The sequence below is a fragment of the Podarcis vaucheri genome, assembly GCF_965113315.1.
Source record: "Podarcis vaucheri genome assembly, chromosome: 10".
In the NCBI taxonomy this organism is placed as follows: domain Eukaryota; kingdom Metazoa; phylum Chordata; class Lepidosauria; order Squamata; family Lacertidae; genus Podarcis; species Podarcis vaucheri.
In genome coordinates, this window is record NC_138748.1 from 48715462 (window position 1) to 48743258 (window position 27797).

At 43.5% G+C, this 27797-nt stretch overlaps 2 protein-coding genes across 2 annotated transcripts in view; one reads left to right on the forward strand and one right to left on the reverse strand.

The window, feature by feature from the left end:
• Positions 1-19338, forward strand: part of LARGE1 (LARGE xylosyl- and glucuronyltransferase 1) — a 320062-nt gene extending 300724 nt beyond the window's left edge. The window contains exons 14-15 of the mRNA XM_082241177.1: positions 3837-4032; positions 17622-19338. Coding sequence (XP_082097303.1) covers positions 3837-4032; positions 17622-17819 — 394 coding nt within the window. The 3' untranslated portion in view covers positions 17820-19338. The remainder of the gene's footprint in view (positions 1-3836; positions 4033-17621) is intronic.
• The window catches only part of LOC309542420 (uncharacterized protein), a 51561-nt gene that overhangs the window by 2009 nt on the left and 21755 nt on the right, over positions 1-27797 (reverse strand). The window lies entirely within an intron of this gene.

Sequence of the window (27797 nt, forward strand, 5' to 3'; positions counted from 1 at the left end):
GTGTATCTTATGTTTGTCACTTGGGGCAAATGTGGAATGCTATCACCAATTTGTGTACCACCCACCTCACTATCCTGAAGCCTCCCATCCAGAGTTTTTGCAGGTGGCCTTGGCCTTAGTGTTGATCGCTCAGGCAGACTTCAACAGCTGCTTGGGACTGCTCAGGACTCAGAGCTTTAAATTCTTTAAAACATAAATTCTTTAAATAGTTCCTCTGGCAAAGGCACAATAATTAAGTGTCCTCTTTTGATGGTTCCTGTTGAGTCCTACATAAAAGACCTAGAATATTCTTGACCCCTTATTAGGAGGGTGTGCGTTTTCTAACCCATTTTTGATGATGGGGCCTTTTCAAGCCTTGCCGACATAGACGCCGGCTTCCTGGTCTTAGTGTTCAGTGGAGTGCTCCCATTTCACATAGCTTCGTCTTCAAGCACTTAACAATTCCAAACTGAACAGTTGATGAATGTGAGGAGTAAGATTGTGTGTTGATACAAAATAACATAAAAGGTAAAGGGACCCCTGACCATTAGGTCCAGTCGTGGCCGACTCTGGGGTTGCGGCACTCATCTCACTTTATTGGCTGAGGGAGCCGGCATACAGCTTCCAGGTCATGTGGCCAGCATGACTAAGCCGCTTCTGGAGAACCAGAGCAGTGCACGGAAACGCCGTTTACCTTCCCGCCGGAGCGGTACCTATTTATCTACTTGCACTTTGACATGCTTTCGAACTGCTAGGTTGTCAGGAGCAGGGACCGAGCAACGGGAGTTCACCCGGTTTCGGGGATTCAAACCACCGACCTTCTGATCAGCAAGTCGTAGGCTCTGTGGTTTAACCCACAGTGCCACCCATGTCCCACAAAAGAACATAGTGCGTGCCAAAAATATTCTTGCCTCTTCTGTTTCCTAAATTGTGTAATAATTTAACAGATTTTTTTGTAATTAGGAAAATAACTGAATCTTTTCTAGCTAAAAAGAAATCTACTGGGAAATAAAACCTCTAAGTGTTGACCTCACTTTTATGATCCCTCATCAATCAAATTTTCCGCTTGCATAGCATTTATTTTCCCATTAGGGGCTTGCCTCTTTTTTCTAATTAACAGCAGAGAACAAAGGTGGGCTGGGCTTCTGTGCTATTACCATCACTGCATAGTTAGTTCTCCTACTTTTATTGGCCTGTCTAATTCTTCCAAGTTCTATTCACCCACACCCACCCTGCCCGAAAAGCAGCTGACAATTTCCACCTCTATTTTCAGGTTGGCTTAATAAGTCATTAGTAGCCATTGAGGCCAAGTTGATGAGGGAGGGCTTCCGTGACAATGATTGCTGATCATGCCTGCAGCATCCCAAACCCTCTCACCAAGTGCTAGATTGCAATCTTTCCCTCAGTGAAATTGCTTTTGTCACCTCTTTCCCAAATTCATGACCTTTCCTGCCTTTGGGCAGCAGAGAAATATAAAGTACTTCTCCCTTGTAAATTCCTCCCCACCCTTTCAGTCCACTTCTCAGCAAATTCTGTGGTTGCCTGGCTATTCTAAGAATTTCATAACTGGAGATTAATGTATGACTCCATTCTGCCTTTTGTACCAAGCCATTCTTATTAAAAGTGACCAGCTCCCTTGCGGCAGGAAGACTCAAGCTATTAAGCTTTGGCCTGCTAAAGGAGACATCCAGGTGGTTAGGCTCTTCAGCACAATGAAAGTCCAGCCAAGTGTGTTGCTGCTGCTCCTAGGTCCACATACTAAGTTGCTACCAAACTACATGCATCACATTCATGCTGGGGTGGCACATTCTCCCTTTTCCATGGTTACAAGTACATCAGTGCTGTTTATGCTGTTGAAGGAGTTGTAACTATGCTGTCTGGGGCTAAGACACCTGGAGAGGCACTGTAGAGTGTTTTCTTATTATTCAACACACTCCCTCATCCCAGGGAGCTTATGTACTAAGTAGAGTCTTTTGTTCTGATTCTCATGTATAGCAACAATGGCCTGCCCATGGACTCAGCTATACAACTGCTAATAAAGCATTTTAAGTGTGTTGTAAAGTGCATTATACAAATGTGAAACTAGATGGCAATTGTGAGCTATGGCAAATTCAATATATATATATATATATATATATATATAAAACTTTTAAAAAGCATTTTCACTTTTTTATATGTGTGTAGATTCTACCCATGTCTGTTAGGCTTACATGAGCAGGAGTACGTCAAAAGGCCCTGGTTGAGGCCCCCTTTCTTTGCATAGCTCCAACCACTGGATTATTCAGTTCACAGCAGTTTATTAGGGACAGGGTGCGACATCATACTCTGTTTCCACACTGAATACAATCTGGCAAATTGGGGCACTAGTGAGGTGTGACTTGTCAGCCCCTCAAGCTTCTTCCTACTTTGGCTCAGCTGCAATTCCAGTCTGGAATTCTCTGCCCCTTCCCTTCCTCCTCAGTTATAAGGTACTTTGAAGGCCCACTGTCAACAGCTGTGTCTCTCCCCAGCTGTTCCTTATCTGCTTTATAAAGTCACACTGCACAGGGGAGAATTGGATGTCTTGTCTGGCTGCAGGCTTGCATCCTAGCCTTCTCCACCAGTAAGCCCTGTTGAAGAGGGCCATGATCCTGCATCCTTTCAGGGAGGAAAAGCAGAGGGCCGTGGGTCAGTCCCTGCTGGTCCTCCACAATGTCCAAAGCTTCATGTGTGACCACTCCATATAGATGAAAATTGTAGTCCCAGAAAACAAGAAAGCGATTTTTCCTGTCATATTTTTCCAATATTTCACACCCAGAAAAAAGCATCTCCATGAACCATCTCCATGAAAGGGCAAGGACAATTATTTTTAGTGCACAGATTCTGGATATCTTCTGGAAAATGTCTAGATGGTTTGGTATCTATACAACTAAGAGTTTGCTTTGTTGAAATTTGTTTTTGCTGTTTCTTCAGATCCTAGCAAAACTCATCTGTGCTTACTCACTAGCTAGTTCTGTGGAACATGCAAAATATCCCAAGGATTCCTAGGTTAAGCCGAACCTCCATGTCAAGCCCAACCTTTTCAGAGAGTTTGTGGGTGAACTGAGATGTCTGACAGGAACATGTCAAGCTGACTTGACTGCACTGTTTCTTATGATAAACATTTGAGCGCACTGTAATACATGCTGCCTGTGATGTAATTATTTCTTAGTTTAATCAATAATCATGTGGCGAGGGCCCATGTCAGTGATTTCAGGAAAGGCACAAGTGCAAGAGAAAATTATTGATCGTTGTCTTAATAGGGTGAGCTTAAGCTGTGCTTGAATAGGCCTTGCTGTGACGTGAATAAGATTAAGAAAATATAAAAGGATGCCTTCCTGTAAATTGAATTGATTGTCTTAGATGGAATTGTGTAGATGGCACATAGCAACAAAATGAGAACTGTGATGGCACTGAAAGTATTTATCAAGGCTTTGTTTAATGTGTTTATCGATCTGAATTTCTGTCATGATATCAAAGAAGTGCCACTTCAGAATTCTGCATGCCTTGGAAACAAGCTGCAGAATGAAAAACAAGCCCTTATCATCACTAGGAACAATACGTTAGCTCATTTTCAGTTGCTTTATCTCAAAGTCAACATCTCATAGCTATGTTCCAGGACTGGAATTACTTTAAAATACGGAAATGAAGTGTCATAGTTCAAGAATGCTCCCCTAGTCAGTCATGGTTTGCCTTTTGCTCATTAGAACCATGTGCTCGATGCTATAGCCCTAATGTCCATGTTTCCAGCTATTCCATGAGCAGTCAAGGTAAGGTAGTTTCCAGCGTTTGCCCCATTTCAGTGAATTGTCTGACCAATGATTTTACATCTGTTCAAGGTATCATGTCTGGACAAAAGGGCATGCACCAACCAATTTTGCCAAGTGGCGAACAGCCACCACACCATATCGAGTTGAATGGGAAGCAGATTTTGAGCCATATGTCGTGGTAAGGCAGGACTGTCCAGAGTATGACAGAAGATTTGTCGGATTTGGCTGGAACAAAGTTGCCCACATCATGGAATTGGATGCACAGGTGAGGAGGAAATCTTTGTTCCAATATGGCATGTATGTGCAGACAGTTTAAAAGAGGCCTGCTCCTCTCCAGGTTGTAGTACAAACTGTTGATCAGGGCTGGGGAACCTGTGGCCCTCCAGATATTGTTGAATTCCAACTCTCATTGGCTCCAGCCAGCATTGCTTAATGCTCATGGATGTTGGGAGTTGCAGTCCAGGAATATTCGTGGGGCCACAAGTTTCGCATTGCTGTTACTGAAGGAACATTCTTGCTTGGAATTCACTGGAAATAAGAGATGTGAGCTTTACATAAGCTGTCACAGCTAAAAGGTAACTAATCATCATTGTTGACAGGAGACACATTACAATCTCTCCTTATCGCTTGTTCCTGTTGGATGCTAGTCCTAATGCAACTGTGCTCAGAGATGTTGTGTGGAGATACACCACCTCAGTTGCTTTAAGACTACCTATCAGATCGCTTCTGAACTTTTGGTTTACTGCAAGTCTGAATTTGTTCTCCTTGTTCTGTTCTGCCATTAGGATGTGTGAGGAGCTCTTCTGTTAGGGGGAAACATTCAGACCCCATGAAGTCATGCCGTCCAGCAACAAATACACCGTGTCCATCTGCTGACCATGTAGCATAGCTCTTTGCCATTAAGAATAATGCTGCACTAAATTTTTGTCTTAATTCTCTTTACAGTGCAAAAGTTGTTGTTTGGGGAGAGGAATTAACCTCCCGCCAAAATAAAAAAAGAAAGAGGCACTCTCCACACAAACAAAAAATGCTGTTTGTGCCAAGCAATGCATAGTGCAGACAGTCACTCCTCGCCTCCCACTTGCCCCCCAAGAAGGGGGGGGGTAAACCATAGTCACCTTGTTTAAATTTGCACCTAGCATTTTAAAGCTGGAGTTCAGATCCACAAGCAACATCCATGTTTCTCTCATGGCAAAGCAGTTTGCCAAGACAGGTCAGGGAATACTGATAGTTTTCTGGATTGCTTCTCTTTTTACTGCTATTTGCTTTTTACTGCTTAAGCTCCCAAAGCTATTGAAGAGGGAGACTGGGAAATCCCACATGGGAATTTCTTAAGTTGCAATGTAAAGAATGGTGGGTTCCGAGAAGCCAACCTGGTTCTCCACCAAACACTGCAATGTGACACATGTTTACTTTTGCTAATGCTGCCCTTGGTTATCAGGTATTGAAATCACTCTGGCCCCTATAAACCCCAGACCTGGTTTTATGATTTATTTTACTTCCCTTCCCACTTGCTATTCCTCAGCAGTTTCAGATCTCTGCCAGCCTGGGTGATTGTTATCAGAGAAGGTCAATTTTGATCTTGCCTGTAAATATGTCATCTTGTTCCATAATCTGTCAATCTATAAGGCCCTGTGCTTTGCTAACTGACCTATTATTAAATACAGGAGAACGTCCTTTACCTAAGCATCCTTCTTGTCAAAATTTACCCTCCTAATGTTAACATGTAACAGCCTTGTTCAAGGAGTCTTTGTCTTGGATGGCAATTTGGTCTTTTAGTCAGTGAGGGCACATCTTCTGTTTAATCACAGCATATTTGAAAGTTTGTTTCTGGAGTCACATGGCAACCTTGGAGCTCCCGCTCTACATTCTATGCCCATACCTGGGAAAAGTAGCAGGAGCACAGAAAGATGTATTCTACTAAGTCAGGCCCCACTAGTCCATCTAGTTTAGTACTATCTATACGAGTTGACCGTGGCTTTCTAGGATTCATATTGACAATGTGGGAATTTTACATATACCTTTTTTGCTCTACCACTGAACTATGGTTCAGGAAGCTTTTTGGAGAAAACTACTGCTCTAGGACAACAGAGAAATTGAAAACCTTCCACATGGGGTTAACCATCTCCTTTTTGCAGCTACCTGGATTTGCCAAACTCTGTCCACTCACTCAACTCTGACAGTGTTGTTCTTAGCCTACTTACTGCATTCCTGATTTTCTCTGTTGTATTGCTTTCCTCCAGACCTGCTTTATGCCATTTCCCCACAACTGCATATTCAGCCTGTTCAGTGTAGCCTAGCATCACATTACTGGATATATATTTTTCAAGACTACTGTGCCTTTAATTAGAAACTTCCTCTTTGTGGCTTCTGTCTATAATTGTTTCCAGTTCAGTGTGGTGCATTACTGTTGATGAAATCCCTTTTCATTGTCCTTTAATTAGTGAATTCTAGTTCCTGCTGAGGCAGCGAATTACTGATCTGCCCTCACTGTCACCTTTCTTATCATTATTATGAAAGGAGGCTATTTTGCTTTTTTAAAAAGGAAAGAAAAATGAGATAAAACCTATACTTAAAGTCCCCCATTGGAGTTCAAGAACCAATTAAAGGTCTGGTTACAGACAATTCATCCCTAATGCCATGTCTCTTGAACAGAAAGGAATTAGATTAGGAATAGGGAACCTGTGGTCTTCCAGATGCTGCTGGACTCTCAACTCCATTTGTCCCTGCCAGTATTGCCAATGGTCAGAGATACTGGGAGCTGTAGTCCAACAATATCTGGAGAACCACAAGCTCCCCATCCGTGAATTAAAGGCAGAAGTTGCAAGAACAAAGCTTCTAACCGAAGTTGTGAGGAACTTTTGCTGATTGGCATATGCATTACAAAAAGGCCTTGGCCATGGAAATGGACAACGCCAGGTAATATAACACTGTATTAAATGCTTTGAAGATGCACTTATAATTTTTCTTCTGGTGGATTGTAGGAAAGCAACACTTCAGCAGCTCTAAAAGACTCTTGTGTAGAAGTATCCATAGTCTAAATTGGCCAAGAACAGGCAGATTCTTTGCCTTTGAATAGGCTCCAAAATTGTCAATGGGTTTAAGCTTGAGATTCCTAAGATATAAGGTGTGGGGTTTTTTTATCATGGAATAGCTTTCTTCTTGCCATAAGATATATAAGCAATGGAGAGAAATAACTGCTCCTAGAGAGGATGGGGTTGATGAGGTGTAACAGCAACACTGCTGAATAAAGAGGATGGATGAAAGGGCAGCCGAGGAGGATGTTGATGACAGTTAAAGCCCATAGCCCTCATGCAGGAGGAGACATTAATCTTCATAAAGGCTGCAAAATTCTCCAGTGGAGCTGGGAATAAGTAGATCTGACTGTAAACTAACATATATGTGTATAATAAATTCCTCATTAAAAGAAAACGAACATTGATTAAGCATATGGATTCACTTTTGCCATGTGCAATGTATCCAGACCAAATACTACGAAGACATTACTGCTCATTTTTAACACCAGAACAAATAGTACAGGGTGGGGAAGCTGTGGCCCTCCAGAAATTGCTGGACTACAACTCCCATCATCCCTGGCCATTGGCCATACTGGCTGCGATTGATGGTAGCTGAAGTCCAACTACAGCTGGAAGGATACAGGCTCCCTCTCTTCAGTCTACCGTGATGTATCAATAATGTTTGGATGCACATTTTAAGGAAGGATTTACATGTCATTTTGTGGTGATCAACATTAATCCTGAGGTTGCAGGAGCAGAACAAGTGTGATGGGGAAAGGGGTTATGCCTTTTTCTGAATTTCTGTGATAAGTGAGGATGAACCCCGCCCCTAAGAATTCTATAATGTTATGCTAGCACTGTTTCATTAGGAGGCTGGCACATTTGATGTAGACACAGATTTCAGACCCTTTCAGATGCCAGTCCTTCCACCCAGACCCTGCAATAAATGCAGAGCAGTTAATTTGGAGGTTCAGTTCTCTGTGGAGAGGAGGCTTTTGTGAGCAGCTCAGGTGGCCCTGGGTTGCAAAGCTATAATTCTTTGAAATAGCAGCCCTGAGTGACTTGAGCAGCATTTCAGCTGTCATTCTTTAGTGATGGCAAAATCCCGAGATTTAATGCCCCATGTCTTTGGATGCGGCTCAGAAATGTGCTGCCTCCTACTTCAGTACCAAAAACAGAGAAGAAATGGGCAGAACTTAACAGTTTTATTCTGGCATTCTCTAAGAGTTTAAAACTGGAATTCCCACATATGCTTTCGTTTGCAGTTTTATGCAGTCACAATGCTAGCTTTTTGAAAACCATAGTTTGCAAATCAGGTACCAGGCTTGTGAAAGTGCATTTCCTCCTTCCTCTCTTTCAACCCTTCCTTTCTCAGGCTTCACCTTAGTTTTACATCATCATACATAGTGTAACTACACATCTTCATCTGCATGTGTAAAAAGGTGTGCACTTGTATCCAATCCACCATGGTTTTTGAGGTTATTAACTGAGAGTCATGGTGTGGATTGGGGCAAATTATACTTATTCAAAAGGGGTTTATCAACCAGACAACAGACAAGAGCTACACGGGGGAAATATGCAAGTATATTATTTTAAAAAAATTAATTCAAAAAACAACATCTAGTGTTAGACCTGTTGGGAAACTGCCAGGGAGATATAGTCCATCATGGCCCCAAGCCGGCTGCCGGACGTCCATCGATCTCCCGTAGTCACGCAGATCCAGCAATTAGCGACACGAAGCCTCAGAAATAGATTGCCACATTCCAGGCTTGTGCACACTGTTTATCAGCAGAAACACAGGCAGAAAGCTGCACCGCAGAAGAGCATATTTAGCATATTTACAGACTTTATTTAGCGTAGAACAGAACAAAGAAAAACATGACCGTTCTGAGTCAGTGTCTCCGACCGACTGCAAAATCAAAAGGAATAGCAAACATAAACATCCTGTGAACAGGACATGTGCAGACTCTGTGACTCACAAAGCCTGCTCCCTTTTAAGGTGGAACGGAAATATTCTAACATCCTCCCCCTTTCCGTGTAACCTTTAGTACCTGTGGTTCAACCCAATTGCAACCTTTGTACATATACCTTAAGTTGTTCTCTGTTAACAACCTTCGACAACAGATCAGCAGGAATTTCATTTCCTGGCATGTAGGACACCTGAATAAGTCCTTTCTGAATACACTCCCTTGCACGATGTAGCTTAATCTGCAAGTACTTGGTTCTTTGCTTGCAACTCTCTGAGTTCAGCAAAGCCAAACACAATCTATTGTCTTGATACACTTGTACAGGACATTTCACACACACTCTGATGTCCTTAAACAGTTGCATCAACCATTCACAATCCATGAGTGAAAATGACAGAGCATTGAGTTCTGCTTCACAGGAACTTAGGCTCACTGTTGTCTGCTTCTCGCACAACCAGTCAAACAGGCAGTGGTTGTACATGTAGCATACTCCAGAAGAGCTTGTACCATCCGTGGTGTCACTTCCAAAACTTGCATCTGCAAAGATTTCAAGACCTCCAGTCTTCTGACTGGTGAACCTCAGCCTGTAGTGCATAGTCCCTTTCAAATAGCGGGCTATGCGCTTCAGAGCTTTCCAATCCTGAACCGTAGGATTGTTGGCATGTCTGCTAAGCAGATTACAGCTTACAGCTATGTCAGGTCTTGAACATCTGGCAATGAAATTCAGCTTGCCTAGAATGCATCTGTACAGCGTTGTGTCAGAAAACGCTTCAGCAGTACTGTCTACCTGGTAACCTGTCACCATCGGTGTGTCTGCTGGGTTTGCATCAACCAAATTCAACCTGGTTAACACATCAGCAATTTTCTGTGTTTGGTGTACCAGAAAATTACCTGTTTGGTCCTTCTCCACCTGCAGAGAAAGATAGTTGGATACCTCACCAAGATCCTTCATGTCAAAGTGCTCCTTCAGCTGAGCTAGGGTGCTTTGGTAAAAAGCCTGATTCTTCCAAAACATCAGAAGATCATCAACAAAACATAAACAATACAGTTTGTTTTGCCCCTCCTCCTTGACAAACACACATGGATCAGCTTTGCCCTGGTGAAAACCTAGAGAAAGCAATGTCTCAGTGAGTTTTGTGTTCCAACACCTGGCACTCTGCTTGAGACCATATAAAGATTTCCGCAGTTTACAGACCATTCCCTTCTGTATCTCCATCCCATCAGGTGGAAGCATGAACAGCTCCTCGTTCAAAAACCCGTACAAAAAAGCTGTATTAATGTCATGGTGGGTAACATGTAGTTTCTCCTCCGCAGCGACCTTGAGCATCAGCCGAATGCTCTCATATTTGACTGCGGGTGAGTAGGTCTCGTGGTAATCCTGTCCTGGTACCTGTGAAAAACCTCTGGCAACCAATCTGGCTTTGTGTCTGACTACCTTGCCATTCTGGTCTGTCTTGGCCTTGAAGACCCATTTGCTGCCAACCAGTCTCATTCCTGGGACTACCGGTACCAGTTCCCAAGTTTGGTTCCTGTTCAAGGAATCAACTTCAGCCTTCATGGCATTAAGCCAAGGCTCAGCATCTTTAGAGGTTAACTCCTGAACCTCTTTGAAGCTTGAAGGTTCCCACACCTTCTCTGAGCTACTAAGAACAGCAGTTGCTGTCTTAGCAAACTCATCAGCATACCTCTTTGGAGGTTTGCCCTTTGTGGCTCTCTCAGATCTGCGTACTAGACGCAAGTCTTCTTGACTCATCTCCTCTTTCTTAGGAGAAAAATGACCAATGGTGAACAGTGGTTCTTCCAGTTCATTGTCAGACGCATCAGATGGTCTGACTGAGGCCTTTGCGCTCTTGTAGTCTGCTGTGTCATCACTGTCACTGACACCAGCAGCAGCGCCGCCCACTGAACTGGAATCCGAACTCTGATCATCATCATCCTCATCCTCATCATCATCATCATCATCATCCTCAGCAGCTTTCTCAGCTTTAGCTGCTTGCTTGACATCACCTTCATCCTCCTCTAGGTAACTCTGGAAAATTCCCACATTTTTCCCCCACTTAGGATTGTACTCAACACTCCTTGTGAACTTAATGGACTTAGAGTTAGTCATCCATACCCTGTATGCACCTTTTTCGTACCCCATGAACAAACCATGTGCCCCACGCTTCCCAAGCTTATTGGTTTGTGGGGAGTGTACCCACATGTCAGAACCAAAGATTTTCATGTGTTTGATGTTGGGTTTCTTGCCAAACATCTTCTCATAGGGGGTACAGCCAATGGGTGATGACAATCTGCGATTAAAAGTGTAAACAAAATTCCCCAGAGCTTCCCCCCAAAACTTATCAGGGAGATTGGCATCATGCAACAAGGTTTTCATTCCTTGCAGCAATGTCTGATTTGCTCGCTCCGCAAGCCCATTCATCCATGGCGATCTGGGCGTTGACATGTCATGCTGGATTCCCTTCTCAGTCAGGAAAGCTTCAAACTGCTGAGAAGTGAACTCCCCGCCCCGATCGGTAAACAGAGAGCCAATACGTTTACCATGAACATTCTCCAACCAAGCACAGAATGCCTTAAACTTCAGAAACGCTTGTGATTTCTGTTCGAGCAAAAACACATGAATGTACCTGGAAAAAGAATCAATTAGAACCATGAAGTACCTTGCTCCTCCTAAAGAGGGCACAAGTGGACCGACCAGGTCCGCATGCACTAGCTGGTAGGGTTTGGAAGCCTGCCTGCTAGATTCCTTGCCTTTTGGAGCAACCTTCACCTTGTTCTCTGCACAAGATACACATTTCATGTGAAATTTACAGGGTTTGATGTTCAAACCCTCAACCACCTCTGGCATCTTGGCCAGTGCCTTCCAAGAGAGGTGACAAAATCTTCGATGTGCATCGTGAATGCAACCTGCATGAAGGACTTTGTTAGTTTGTGCAACACAACAAGAATCAGCATTAGACACAACAGCACCACCATTGTAGTCATAAGTTATATGGAACAAACCATCCATAAACTTTTTTTTTTATAATCATATTTATTAAAATTTCCAATAATAACAGAATAGAAAAAAGAAAAAAGATAAAGAAAAGAAAGACAAATTTAAACCCTTATTTTCATAGCCTTCTTTCTGGGACTCCCTCCCTCCCCTCCCGACTGTATTCCCCTTTCCCTAAGTTGGTTCCACAAGCTCTCATTCCCAATTTAAGTCTAATATGTTGTACCCATTAGCCAATTTAAATTTATACAATCTCAGCATCACTCTTCATCTTTAACAAACTAGAAAAAAGATTTTCACCCCAAGATCTGCTCCCATTTCCTTCCACGAATTCCCCTTTTTTTTTAGAAAAAACATGTTAGATCAAAATATCAAAGTTATATAAAGAAATAAAAGATAATAGATATAGAAAGATTCATAAAGTTGGTTACATAGCCTTTGGATTCTAAAATTCCCCCTCCCTTCCCCGGTTTGGATTTCCCATGTCCATCAGTCTATGTGTAGTCGGCCTGGAGATCTCAAGTCCACAGCCAAATTTTTCCCTCTTGCCGGTTTTCTTTAAGTTTGTTTGTTTTAATGATGTTTGACTTCAATTATCCAGTCTAATAGAGGCCTTTAATTTTCCTTGATCATTGTTGCTCCTCCCATTGTTCTTTCCGTGTCGTAGCTGGTCCTTTGTTCTTTTGTTCTTACTGTCTCAGGTTTCTTGTCTTGTTCAGCTGCTAAAACATTCTTATTCCGAGATCTAGTATCTCTACAGAGGTTTGTTGTTCAGGAACTAAAACTTACGTCCAGTTCCTTCCTTGTTTCAATAGAAGATTCTATTGTAATGTAGTCACCTCTGTAGACAAAATATTATTTCAGTTTTGCAGCTTTCCCAGAAGATAAGACCTGTACACATCCCAGAGTAGTTTTCCACATACGCCACTTGTAATGTCCCGGAACCCCTCTAGGGGGATTGCAATAACTTTGTATCCTCTAATCCAAAAGTCAAATTGTTGTTTCTTTTTTCCCCCGACAGTTTATGTCCATATTATATCAAATTGTAACAAAATTAACCAGCAAGATACTTGTAACAAAGTCCTCTTTATATTCTCGAGATTTGACAGCTACTTTGACAGCTGTCAAATTCTCCGTCTCTCTTCGCCAGGTTCTCCGAATCGCCCCGGTTCCCAGGGGGGGGTTGCCTTTTCCCTCTCACCCACCACTTTTCTCCTCCAGCACAATTCTTGTAGTTTTCCATCGTGGAATTAGTAATTTTTCTCAGCAATAAACTTCTAGATCGATCTTGGTTTCCCAGTCCTTGTTTTGGCATGTTTACAATCAGGGGGGGGGGACTGACTTCCTTTTTAGATCACCCCCGCTCGTACCGAATCCAAAAAATTTCTTTTTTTCCTCCTTTTATACCCATTTGCCAATTACTCACGGGTTGTTGTTAAATGTCCGAATTTCCTTTGGAAGAAGCCAGCGCTCTCCGTCGAATGGCATGCGGCTGCGCTCGGCAGGGGAAGCGGAGGACTCACAGCACCACGCCGCTCCCCGGCACCCGATCCGTAGCCTTTAAAAAGGCTCCTTCACGAGCCGGGAGGGCGCTCGCGGTACCAGCTGAGTCACCATGTCCACGGGCTCCGTGCCCGTGGTTTTTAAGGGTCCCCGCGTCGCCAGCGCGGTAGGACCCAGCCCCTGCCGAGCAGACTCCCTCCGGAGCTCGGAGGGAGTCCGCCATTCGGCGATGGCGCCAACCCGGAAGTCCCAAACCATCCATAAACTTTGCATGCAAATAGTCCTCTTTGCCTTTACTGATGACACAGACGCTCCTCTTGAAGGAAATCTGAAAACCACGCCCAGTAAGCTGTGGGACACTGAGCAAATTGCTCGCAGCGTCCGGAACATAAAGTACACCACTGATGGTTGTGTGCAGACTTGCAAGTTTCACAGTCCCTTCTCCTGCGATTTGCAACGTCCTTCCGTCAGCCAGGTGGATCTCACCTTCTTGAGGCTTGAAGGAGATAAAGAGATGGCGGTCCTTGGTGACGTGGCGGCTCACACCTGAATCGACAATAAATCTGCCTTTGGCTGTTGGAGCAGTCTTTTCAGCAAGCAAACCCTTGTTTTCCACCAGTGTGGGCTTTTGCAGCTTGCCCCCCTGCTCCTGGCCAGCAGACGTGCCTTTAGCCTTTGGTGAAGCTGTGCCAGCAAACATAGCCTTGTTTTTCCCTGGCGCGGGCTCTTCACCCTCCCTCTGCTTCTGGCCATCTGCAGACGTCTGCCTCTGTTTACCTTTGCTTTTCCGGCCTCTGCAAAGGCGATGACCTTGGTTCCCACGAGAAACAGAGCTCTCAGCTGCCGACTCCTTGGCTCCCCCTGGAGGCTGGAACGCTACCTGGGATGATGTGACGGTCAGCTCCCCCTGCAGCTTGCAACCGGTGCCCTCAGCATCCCTGCATTCACTCGCATTCTGGGAAACAGCTAGGACCTCCGATGCAGTCAAACTCTGGGCTGGGATTACTGGCAGATGAGCAGCTTTCAAAGCATTCCACATCTTACGTGCAGTGGTGTTGCCAGCAAGCGTCTTAATTTCCTCAAGAGAGACGGATAAAACTATTATGTCAATGGCCTTCGAATTCTGGCCTTTCCATTTCTCTGTCAGAGGAAACGGGGGGGGGGCTCAGACACGGTATGCCACACCCCAAACTGACGCAACAAGCTCTCACACCATTTTGCCCAGGTTTTATAATTCTGCCCATCCAACTTCGGGCACACAGTGGCCTCAGAAGCTTGGAAAAACTCCATTTCCAGCTTTTTGCTTTAGCCGTAAGTCTTTTTAACTTCAGAGACTCCTTATCTTGGCAGCTCATTAATCACGAACTCTGTGGCGCGGCTCCCAGGCCATTAATCTGCCGGAGTTCAAAGACTCCTTCCGAGGTAAACAGAAAAGCCTCCCTTTCTTTCGCTTTTCCCCCATACCTCTCAAACGCAGTCTGTTGCAGCTTTTACTCTCCTGTAGGTGCTGTGAATCTGGGCCCGAAACCTTGTTGTTGGGAAACTGCCAGGGAGATATAGTCCATCATGGCCCCAAGCCGGCTGCCGGACGTCCATCGATCTCCCGTAGTCACGCAGATCCAGCAATTAGCGACACGAAGCCTCAGAAATAGATTGCCACATTCCAGGCTTGTGCACACTGTTTATCAGCAGAAACACAGGCAGAAAGCTGCACCGCAGAAGAGCATATTTAGCATATTTACAGACTTTATTTAGCGTAGAACAGAACAAAGAAAAACATGACCGTTCTGAGTCAGTGTCTCCGACCGACTGCAAAATCAAAAGGAATAGCAAACATAAACATCCTGTGAACAGGACATGCGCAGACTCTGTGACTCACAAAGCCTGCTCCCTTTTAAGGTGGAACGGAAATATCCTAACAAGACCAGCAGTTATTTAGTTAAATCTGAGGGGCAATTATTATTATTATTATTATTATTATTATTAAGCATAATAAAAACATAATAAAAAGCATACTGGCAGAACAGTCTAATATGAGTTGCAGAATTTCGTGCAGTTGTGGTATGAACTTGTTTTTATTGCAGAATATGCGCAGGCCAGCATATCATAACTAGTTTATAGAGTCTTGATTAAGATGGGAATCCTGATCAGTCAATCTGCATGCTTAAATTGGGAGCAGATATAATGCTAAACCAGGGGTACTCAACCTTTTTATATCTACCGCCCACTAATGCATCTTTATTGATGGTAAAATTTCCTTACCGCCCACCAGTGCTCGGTGGTAGGAGGATTCAGCTTGTGCCATAGAACCCCCTACCGCCCACCTCGAATCCTGAAATGCCCACTAGTGGGTGGTAGTGACCAGGCTGACAACCCCTGTGCTAAACTAAAGTAAAACCAGTGTTGCATCTGTATCAGCTCCACTCTATAATTATTGCATAACAATGTAATAAAACAGCCTGCTGAATCGGGAGGTTTCATTTTTCACGGTGGCCAACCAGGTGCCTATAGGAAGCCCACAAGCAGGCACTCTCCCCTCCTGGTATCCGTACTGCCTCCAACAGTGGAGGAAGAGTCTAGCCATCATTGTTATTAACCATGGATAGCCTTCTCCTCTATGAATCTCTCTCTCTCTCTCTCTCTCTATATATATATATATATATATACACACACACACACACACACACACACAAACACAAACACACACACACAGATTTTCCTCCTCTAAAAACTACGTGCGTGTTATGGTCAGGTGCGTGTTATAGAGCGAAAAATACGCTATATAGTTTTTTTAACTTATCATTTTCAACAGTAACTAAACATACTTTTACATCTTATTCAAATTTTTGAAAATTTTCCAAGCTAATCTCTCAGCATGCATTTCTTATCTTCCCTATTACATTTCAAACTCATACCCAATATCTCTATCTTTTTCTACTTTGTAACACTTCGTATATTTCTCCTTACAAAACTTCTTGTAGTCCTACTAGCATAATTTGTTGATTACAGTTGCTCTTCAAATATTTCATATACTTCTTCCAATCTTCTGTAAATCTCTGGTCCAGCAGGTTTCGAATCCTTCCTGTCATTTTGTCCAATTCTGCATAGTCCATTAATTTCATCTGCCATTCTTCTTTCGTCGGAATTTCTTCTTGTTTCCATTTCTGGGCTAACAATACTCTTGCCGCAGTAGTTGCATATAAAAACAATTTAACATCTTGCCTATTAATGTCCTGACCTATAATACCAAGTAAAAATGCTTCTGGTTTTTTTTTTTTTAAATGTATATTTCAACATCTTTTTCATCTCATTATATATCATTTCCCAGAAGTTCTTTACTTTTTTACATTCCCACCACATATGATAAGATGTTCCTTCTTTTTTTTACATCTTCTCCTCTATGAATCTAAGTTTCTTTTAAAGCCATCCAAGTTGGTGACCACCACTGTGTCTTTTGGGAGCGGATTCCATAATTTAATCATATGCTGTGTGAAGAAGTGCTTCATTTTGTCTGTCCTGAATCTTCCAACGTTCAGCTTCAGGGCAGCTGCGCTACTGAAGACCCTGGTGTGTGTGTGTGTGTGTGTGTGTTTATGTGTCAGGATAGAAAGCAAGGAACGAAGAGGGTTATTTCAGAGACCTTGGCTATGATGCTCACTCTTAATCCATGCGACGGTCACCTCCAGTCTTGATTATTGTAACTCGCTCTACGAAGGGCTGCCCTTGAAGCTGACCCAGAAACTCCAGTGGATGCAGAATGCCGCGGTGAGGATCCTTACGGGGTCCTTGCTATGGTATCACATTCATCCAGTGGAGTACAGGGTCAGGTTTAAGGTGCTGGTTTTGACCTTTAAAGCCCTATGCGGCCTAGGACCCACGTACCTACGAGACCGCCTCTCCTGGTATGCCCCACGGAGGACCTTAAGGTCCACAAATGACAACATTTTGGAGGTCCCAGGTCGCAAGGTGGTTAGATTGGTCTCAACTAGGGCCAGAGCCTTTTCAGTACTGGCCCCAAGTTGGTGGAATGCTCTGTCTCAAGAGACTAGAGCCCTGCAGGACTTGACATCTTTCCACAGGGCCTGCAAGACAGAGCTGTTCCGCCTGGCCTTTGGTTTGGACTCAGTCTGACCCTTATGTTTCCCTACCCTTATGGTTTTGATCTATGGGCTACTTTTAAAATGAGGCTGCATTTTAAATTGCATTTTAACCTGTATTTTAAATTGGGGTTTATTCCCCCTATTATGTTTTTACTGTAATTTTACTGGTGTTAGCTGCCCTGAGCCTGGCTCTGGCCAGGGAGGGTGGGGTATAAATTATTATTATTATTATTATTATTATTATTATTATTATTATTATTATGTCTTCTTAGGAGTATGAATTCACAGTGCTGCCCAACGCCTACATGATCCACATGCCGCATGCTCCCAGCTTTGACATCACCAAATTCCGCTCAAACAAGCAATACCGTATCTGTCTCAAGACCCTCAAGGAAGAGTTCCAGCAGGATATGTCACGTCGCTATGGCTTTGCAGCGCTGAAATATCTCACGGCAGAGAACAACAGCTAGCACCACTTGGACTGCTGTGGAAAACAGAGACTGAAAGGAGGAGCCATTGAATGTGTGCGGCCCAGTCTTTTAGCCTGGAACTGAGAGACACCTTTGTTTTGGGGATTTTTTTTTTAAAAAAAGGAAAAACACACCAAGCAGTTCTAACCGTAGAGATTTGGAACAAGATCTCTCCAGACTGTGCTCATGAGCTGCCACCCACCCGCCTCTCTAAGGCCTTTAGTGGGTAAATGTGCAGAGAGCAGCAGTGCCTGCATCTATGGGCAGCACCCAGGGTGGCAGGAACAGTGGAGGGAGTGGACATTTGTTCCTAAAAACGCACAGCAAAAAAACAAAAACGATATTCTTTGAAATATAGGCTTTCATGTTGCTATTTAATAATTCCACATTTTTTAAAAATATGTAAAGGAAGATCTTCAGGTCACTGTCCGGTGAATTAAAACAAAACGGGGGGGAAAGTCCCTTCTAGAAACTGAATTTGCATCTGTAAAACAGCTGTTGTCTACCCATAGAAGAATGCTATAGAGCAGGATGAACCAAATTCTGCCTGTCAGATGAAGGGGAGCTATATCTAACATAACAGGATTTGTGGTTTATTATATATTGAATATACGCAGTATTACTGTGTAAGCATTTCTGTGGCATCACACAGACATTTTTCTCTAATGCTGCAATGATGGACTCTCCTCCAGTTCCTCACCGCTGCCACCTACTCTGGCCATGTACCTTCCTTTCAATCCAAATTGCACCCTTTTGCACTCCATGTTCATCTCCAGCTCTGGCCATTCATGCCAGAAGGTCTGTGCTTTTACCACAGTGTTTAAGCTCTGCTTCCACTTGAGAGCTTTTTCATGCACCTTTCATGAAACAAGTGGCCAAAGTGGATTTCTGACTACCATTGGTGGGGTGGGGTTATTTTTCAAAAAAGAAGAAGTTTTAAGTATTAGTGTTGGCACACATACAGGTCATTTTATTATTATTATTATTATTATTATTATTATTATTATTATTAGGGAAAATCACAGACCATTGGCTCTTCCACAGCACACCTGCTTGCAAAAAAGACTCTGTACCTTTGGCTGTAAGTGGACGTTGTCACGGAACAAGCAAGTTTAGCTTCAGTAGCCATGGGGCGCTACAGACTCTTGAGAGATTGCTTCAGTAAAGGAGTTTATTAGGAGCTAAAAGGAAATAACTCCCCATTTGAGGTAGGGAGAAGCAGGAGATATTGACGGCTTTTGTTTGGATGGAAACTGATTCAATTCACAGCCACTATTACATATAGGAATACTTGGTGAGGGTAGGCAAGGAGTGCGAACAAGCAACACATAGAAACACACACAAAACCAGACACTGGACATTTTGTTATTATTATTATTTTCGTTATTTCTTTGGAATTAATGTTGTGTTTACATGGGTGGAGGAGATGAGGATTAATGCACTACCCTTACTTGGGGCTACTTGTATTTGGTTGCAATGTTATTGAGAGAGCAGAATTTGAATAAATGAGAAACATGTCTTTCTTCCTTCCCCTGACAATGCAAAAGGTCTTGCTACCACTCACCCACCCTATACAAGTCACTGGGTTTTGGTGGTTTGCTTTATGGGCTAGTCGTTTGGCTGCTACCAGGTATGCCCTCCTGGCTTCTTCATTGCCCTATGTGAGTTCTCCCATCTACTGTTTTAAGTTACTTGAGTGTGTGGTGGTTTTCTATGTCCCATGCTTCAGAGGCTAATGAGTGACAGCTACATCACCCCCCCCCAGAAAGCAAACCAAATTGCAGCTCCTGATCAAGAAACTGGAAGAGTTCCCTGTTTGCAAACGACAAATACAGTTGTGTCCTATTCCTGCTTTCTTCTGATGTAACATGTGTATTTGGGACTTCTCCCCGCCAGCAAAATCCATGAGACACAGGAGCTATCTGGAGATCACAGATTAAATTGCTAGCCCAGATGCATCCATCTCCACTAATGGGTGACATGTCAATTGGCTCCTAAGAGATGACTTGACTCATTCTGGGAGTAAGAGAGGTGGCTTTGGGTTAACAAACTGCATGAAAAGTCTGAGAAGCTCTAGAGGAGCTGCTGGATGAAACCACATATGGTGCACTGGTCAGCTTCCAACATAGGCACTGCCTTACACCAAGATCTGAAGAGGCAGCTACATGCGTGTACCCTTTTGCCAACTCCAGGGATAGTTTACCAAATGTACTGTGCATGGTGGATGTATCACAAGTCATTGGGAGACCTTTAACCCCTGAATACTCACTCCTTTGTACATGTCAGGGGAAAATGACAAAAAAAGAGGGCTAATTGCAGCTGAACTGAAACACAAGTTGTCCATCACTATTCATCTTCCTCTGTGACATGCAGCTGCAAGAGAGAGTTAGCTATGTTGTAGGTTGAACAAATGGGCCTTGCATAAACCAAGTGTGCCTTAGAGCATTTTCCAGAATCCTCTGCAATGCACAGTAATGCTGCGACAGAAAGCTGGGGTTCCCTGGAGGAAGTTCGGCTGCCATTAGGATCATCGCATTAGAGGGAGACTTGCATGCCATCTGGACCAACTCGCTGCTTAATAGAGGGAATTTGGAGCTACAGCATCCCTAACAGATGGCTATCCAGCCTCTGGTTGAAGACCTCCAGTAAGTAAGAGAACATACACACAGGAAATCGGCTCCACTGTCAAACTAGTCTTACAATTTGGAGGTTTTCCCAATGTTCAACCAAAATCTACCCTCCTATAACTTAAGCGCTCTGGTTCCCACCCAAAATATACATGCAAGAGGCTCTTACTTGTGGCTTTAGGGAAATAGCAGTACAAGCTCAACAGTTGAGTCATAATTCAGCAGTTCAGAGCAGGGCAAGAAATTCAGAACTGGACAGAAGTGACAAAAGATGGCCCAACAAGCTTTTCCTGCCAAGCTTTTAAAGATGAGGCATGGGACGCTCACTCACAAGGCTCTTGCCTTACGGGAATATTGAGTTTGCAAGTGTGTACTCCATGGGGGGGAGGAGAGGTCCTGCGAAGGCAGCATCCAGATCTAGGCAACAAAACTGCACCCTTCTGTTCAGACACCACCATTTCCTGTTCAGACTCCCCTATCAGCTAATCAAAGCCCTCCCCAGCCTCATCTATGGCTCCTCAATTGCAGGCAGGTCAGATGGGAGAGACAGCAGCCCTGCTTCCCCTTCTAATGTAGCTGAAGTCAGGGCAAAAAGGAAAGATCACCTCACCCAGGTTCCCACAATTCCCCTTCCTTCCCTCTGTTTCTTCCTACTGTCTGATCCTACCAATCCAAGCCTGATCCTGACCATGCTTTGAGGTTCTTAACACCAAGGCCATTAGATCTATGTTCCCCTGTCAGGAGAGACAACATGGTGATGAAAGTGGTTTCCCCAAGGTGAAGCTCATCATTGCTCTCCAGGTGTACTGACAGCTATAAGATTCCCAAATACAGAAAACATAACTGCAACTTGAGCCACAAGAGAACAGGTATCTCTGTCCAACTGTGTTACAGCCCCTCAGGTATCTGAAGAATGTTATATTGCCCCAGCAACAGTCTCTTCCAGGCTTAACATAGTTCCTTCAACCTATAATCATATAACTTGTTTTGTTTTCCACATCCCCTGGCCATTTCCATTGCTCTCGTCTGAACCCATTCCAATTTGTCTGTATCTGCATGCTATTTTCCCGATGAAGCCTCAATAGTACAGACTAAAGTGGAACTATTATTTCTTGTGACTTGGAAACAATAGTTCTAATAAAACAGCAAAAAATAACATTAGCAATTGTTTTGCAGCCTTGTCATACTGCTGACGCATGTTCAGCTTGTGATCAGCTGCAATCCTGAGATTCTTTTCATGTGTACTACTGCCATTATTTATTTTCTCATTAAGAAATCCCTGGTAAATGTCTAAGGAATGTTTAGAATGTACCTAGAAATATAAAATATAAAATTCACATTTAGGTATTATGGATCCCTATTGTTCTCTTGGGTAATGTACTAGAAAGTTAAGAGAAGGAATTACAGGGGAATCATACAGTTCTGGGCTGATTCTACATTTCTAATCTAATTTGCCAGCCAGTGAGAGTCTGTGTGAGAGATCCATCACACTCCGGTTTAAATTATTTTAAACTATACAAAACTCTGTTTGCTTTTGCTCAAGGAAGTCTTGGTCTGTACAACTTCAGAAACGAAAACAATTCAATTACTACAGATTAAGACACAAAAGAGGCCTGTATCTCTGCATCTCAGGTAGAATGGATCTAGATATTAATTTGCCGTCGGATGAATGGGATCCATTTGTTCAGAGAATCATTAGCATCTTGAGCAAGTAGCTGCCTGGAGATGTGGTTAAGACACTGGTTTTGGCTACCATACATCTTGATATGACTCTTCGGTGACTATGCTAGAGTGGCCTTATTCAGATGTAGTGCTAAATTAAGGTTAAACATTAAGATAAATGAGCCTTGGGCTTGTGAGATCCCTTCTCCTCTAGCACAGCCACAAGACAATTGAAACTGTTGCTTCTGCTTTTAATTAACCACAATTTATTGTCATGTCTAAATCCAGACAAACTGTGGTGTGTCTTAATAACGATTTAGAGAAACAAGCCAACTTCTAACTGTAATTGGCTTCTTTCTCTAAACTATCCTTTCCCAATCTGGTGCGCTTCAGATGTTTTGAACTACATCTCCCATAATCTCTGACACTCTGCCATACTGTCTTGGACCGAAACATGTAGATGAGGACTGCAAAGCAGAATTAAGGTGAACCACAGTTCTGGGGTCAGACATAATGCAGATGCTCCACCCGCTGCTCAATCTGAAGTCTTGCTTGTTTTACATAGGGAAATTCAGCAGAGGGCTTGTAGTCACATTCACTTGAAGGTGAGTTGGATTTTCTGTAAGATTGGAGGTCCTGTTAAAGCAAAGTCCCCCAGCTCCATTCAAGCAAACATGAGACAGAGCCTCCTGCAGATCTTCACCATGCAACATCGAGAAGGTTGGGCATGGAGGCAGAGCTTGCGTGCACACCCCTTTCCCTGTGCACACTTTCAATAATTGTACATTCAGGTGAATATCTGAATACGCCTATTAACCATGATGAACTGAAAGCAGAAGTGAATACTTCCAATCTTGCAGCCATGTTGGAGAAGGAGAGGGTAGGAGCATAGTTCAGTGTTGCATCCAAATCTGATCACTGAACTGCTGGCTACTTCTAGATGTGCCACATCATAACTGGGACAAACTGGGTGTTTTAACATGCATACGGCTACAACCAAAGCAAGCATCTCCTACCTGGTTCCCCCAGAGCCATCAGGATACAGGTAAGTTGTAAACAAGGAGAGGGAAGTAATTATGTGGTTGGTAGTTTTTGCACCTGCAACACATGACATAGCTTAGACCATTTGGTTCTATACATTAGCCTAAAATGGTGAGGAACCTCAGGCTCAGGGGCCAAATGTGCCCCCCAGTCCTCTCTGTCTGGCCCTTGGGACTCTCCCCATGGCATATCCTTGGCCCTAGCAACAACCCTCCCTGGCCCTGCTTCACATCCTGTTTGAATGTGTCTTTGAATTCTGATTATGCCTCTTGCTGGCATGGATGAGGGGTGTGTGAGTGTACAAAGCAGCCTATCTTACAAAGGGGCAAGTTCCATTCATTGCTCTCCCCACCTTTCCCTCTCATCCCACTCAGCATTGGCATATGGCCCCAGGAAAGTTTCCTGGAAGGGAATTCGGCCCTTGGGTAGAAAGGTTTCCCACCCCTGACCTAAATCAAGTTAGTGCATAGCTTCTCTAACACTATTTAATATGGCTCCTGCCCCCCCAGCCAGTATATAAAATAAGTCAAAACTAAGGTTCACTCTTACGTAGCTTTCTAATGGAAGTGTTGAATCATACTGCCTAATGAGAAGTTTTTATAAGATCATAGATCTTTGTGCATTAATATCAAGAAGGAAAGGTCACCATCACAAGTCAACTTCAGATAACATTTCTTGCTAATTGTGCATTCCACAAAACTCTGCAGTCAGCAATGTCGAACTGCAATGGACTCAAAGAAATGTACCCCCGAAATAGCCAGGGCCATAGTTTTAGCTCCTGTCAGTCTCATATCAGCTATTTGATAAAGTGATTGCATACAACAGGATAACAATCAGAATCTGGCTGAAATCAGGCCCTGAATATAACCAGAGCCCTGTGTCATTAGGATAAGAAGCTTAAATTGGTTAATCAGAGGGATTATGAGTATTGTACCGGTTAATTGGGAAAACCACTAGCCTGGTGGAACACATAATTTAATAATGATATTCTGTTGCGCAAATGCCCTTACTTGAAGGAAGAACTATGGAGACAAAGGAAAGAGAGCTATCTATCCCATCCATATCAGTGCAAAGTGAAGGGGTTTCAAACTGCTGATATGGAGGGGAAGCTTGTTCACATCTCTACACTCTCGTTGGTATTAACAAGCTGGTGCCCTTTAAATAATGGTTGAAAAATACTAATTGAGTGGGAGGACAAAAGCAGAGTGCCCTTCACATCAGCTCTTAATCAGCAATTCAACTCACAAACCTCAGAGTGTGTTGCCTGCTTCACAAATAATGAAAGAAGATCCATTGTAGGGCTCAGCCACACTTCTGCTTGTCACCGCTTCCCCCTGAGAAAACTCACTCTTTACCACCAAATTGGAGCAAACGTCAATCAAGTTTCCTGCAAAATGTTTGCTCCAATTCAGCAGGATTTCCAGGGTAAACCACTCGGACCCATGCGCCAACTCCAGAGGGGGGCGCCCCTACCACTGCCGCCCGCCCCTGCCACATGTGGTAGAACAGGGTTCACACACACACAAGCATCCCTGCCCCAACATGGGGACAGTGGGGCTGGATGGCACATCCAGCAGAGCAAGGCCAGCAGACACCCTGCTCTCTGCCTCTGAGGGAGAGCACCCAGACAAGGCTACTGTTACGTAAATATATGTTTCTCCCATTAAAAGCAATCACATTTGAAAGTGAATAACTTTGGCTGTAATTTGGACACAGTCAATTTATTGCATCTCCAGCAGGTCTTGCCAACATAGTATCCTCCAGAAGTTGCCATAGTACAACTCCCTTTATCTCTGACCAATTACCTCGCTGGCTGGAGTTGAGTTATACCCCACAGCATCTCGAGGACACCACATTTTCTACCCCTGGCCTAAGGTGTGGGGTGGCCCGGGCTCCAACACCTTTCAGAGTTGTGCAGAAGATGGGATTTCAGCTGGTGTAGCTTGTCATGCAAGCCATGTCTGCTGAATTTTCCCTCTTCTGCACTACTTGATGCCCTCCAGATGTTTTAGCTTACAATATCCATCAGCCTCAGCCAGCCTAACCAATGGTAAATTGTAATCAAAACTATCTAGAGGGTACCAGGATGGGGAAGGATGGCCTAAGGCTACAATCCTGTGTACACTTACCCTGACAATAAGCTCCACTGACACAATGAGATTTCTTCTTCTTCTGAGTAAACATGCATAGAATTGCACTGCTCATGCTTTATGAGTTTTCTTACCTTCATCTACAAGCCCAATGAGATACCTTTGTTCAATTTTTCCCCAGTGGGTTCACAGACATGCACCAAGTCTGCCCACCTGAATAGCTTTGTACCACTCCATCCAGATGCTGGCACCAGAATGGCTATCCCCTGCTTTGCCTGATAATTAATAGATGCATCCAGCAGCACTGGACCCCAGCACACATGCTTCAGGCCAAGTTGAAAATTGACTCTGCCAACTTTTAGCTAGTGTTTAATAAACCATGACAGTAATTTACTCCTCCATCCTTTGAATAATTAGTTTCCTTTCCATGTAGATGTCCCTGCAAGGAAGCTAGTCAAATCCTTTTTGAAAGCCACTGCATGGCACTTTTAGTGTTCATCCTTACTGTAGATGGCATCTGTATATCACAGGCCAAAAAGGGGAACAAGTCCCATCTGCGGCAATTCACAAGACCAAGGGGGGTTGTTTTGTTTTTCCAAAGTCCTGTCCATTCAGCGTTAAAATGCAGCATGCGTTCAGTTATACAGCCTTCGCTAGCCTGGTGCTTTCCTGAAGTTATGGATCAGAACTCCCTTCAGTCCCAGACACCACAGCTGCATTTCTAAACGCAGTTGTGGTTAGAATGTCAGACTAGGGCCTGGGAGACCAGGGTTCAAATGTTCTCAGATATTCTGGAAGTATCAGGACGAGCCAAACTCTCAGCTTATCTATGAAAGATAATCAGAAGTGAGTTTCAACCTTTGATCCTCCCAGTCAGTGTATAGTTTCTTGTACTTTATCAGCCATGTGACATCATGTTTTGCACTTGGAATCCATTTGAATGAACAGCTAAATCAAACAGAAAGAACTTCAACGTTTGCCCAGGTGGCCAGTGTTTCCCACCACAGACGTCCTTTGAGGCTGTCTTGGAGGTTGCTTCTAAAGTTTGCCGTCTGGCTTTGCAGGGGCCAAAGATAGCATAGGAGGTCTACTGAAGGGTGTGGAGTCTGTGGTGTTATTGGTCTTCTATCAGCCCTAGCCAACACGGCCAATGATAGAAGTTGGCATCCACCAGCATTTGGAAGGTCACCGATTCCACACCCTTGACACTGCTGCATGCTTTCCATGAAGCTTCTTGGATCGACTCCCATTATTTTTAGCATCAGAATATTGCTTAAAATGGCATTCCGTGCATCCTGTGATGTGCGATTTACCGTTATCCTGCAGGACCCTCATAACCGGAGCAGGTTCGCAACTGGTATTTATCACAAAGCTTTTCAAGAGGCAAATGTCGTATTCCGTGAGATATATTTTGCACTCAGCATCCATTTATCTAACCACTCTGGAGGTTAAATGTGTCAGCAAATTTAAATTGTGGGTTGCATCGAAGTAATTTAAGAGCTTACAAGATTTGAGCTGACTAATGTATTAATATTTTAAGCAGCATCTTAGAAAGTGAAGGAGAAACTTATGGATAAACATTAGTAGGCGTTTAAAGAGTAAAATTAACAAAAAGAAAAAAAGAAATGTGAGGTCCAGTCTAATATATCTTCAATTGTGTGCCTGATGTGGGTTAACAGGAATGACTATTTGACTGAAATTCATAGATGGAAGCCTAAATAACATAAATATATACAGTATCTGGCAATCCATCATTTGTCTCTGATATGCTTAAGGTTGCATCACCTATTAGAGATCACTCATGGCCCATGCTTAGGCAGATGAGAAATGGATGCCTGTGTAGTCACAAGCTCTGAGGAATCAATCTCCTGGCATCCTGAACACAGCCAGCAAGAGCCTCCAAATAACCCATTTCGAAGAGAATCAGGTAGCAAGTGATAGGGGGAAATTCTGCCTGAGACCCTGGAGAACTGCTGCTAGTCTAAGCAGAGAACATAGCATTGGTCACAATGGACCTCTGGTCTGATTCAATACACAGCATCTTTCTGCACTCCAAAATACTCAGATCCAAGCATTGCTGGCTAATCAAGCCTAATCAAGCAGAGTGAACTGAATAGGGAAGCCCAAGTTTGAACAGTGAACTCTGGGCATACACTGGACTGACAAGTGGGTTCACTATTTGACTCAACATTCCCCCCCCCCCAACATGAATTTCTGTATATTGAGCACTTAAAAAAAAAGTCTGGTTACTTATCTGAACTTCATAGTCCTCTCATGACCCCCCAATTTCCTTTGGAGTGAAATGATTTGCAACATCTGATACGGTATATTTGCTAAGAGGATTATTTATGAAGTTTCTGAGTTGAATCTTCCATCTGCCATGAATTCACTCGGTGGCCTTGTGCAGACTCCGCTATTCTCTCAGCCTCAGCTCTACCCTCTTCTTACAGCAGTGGTTGTGCAGATCACATCAAGGTGTTGTATGTGGAGTGGTTAAATACATAAACAGATTATATACAAATGTTTTAAACGATAAACGAGCAGCCTCGTGCCTGGTG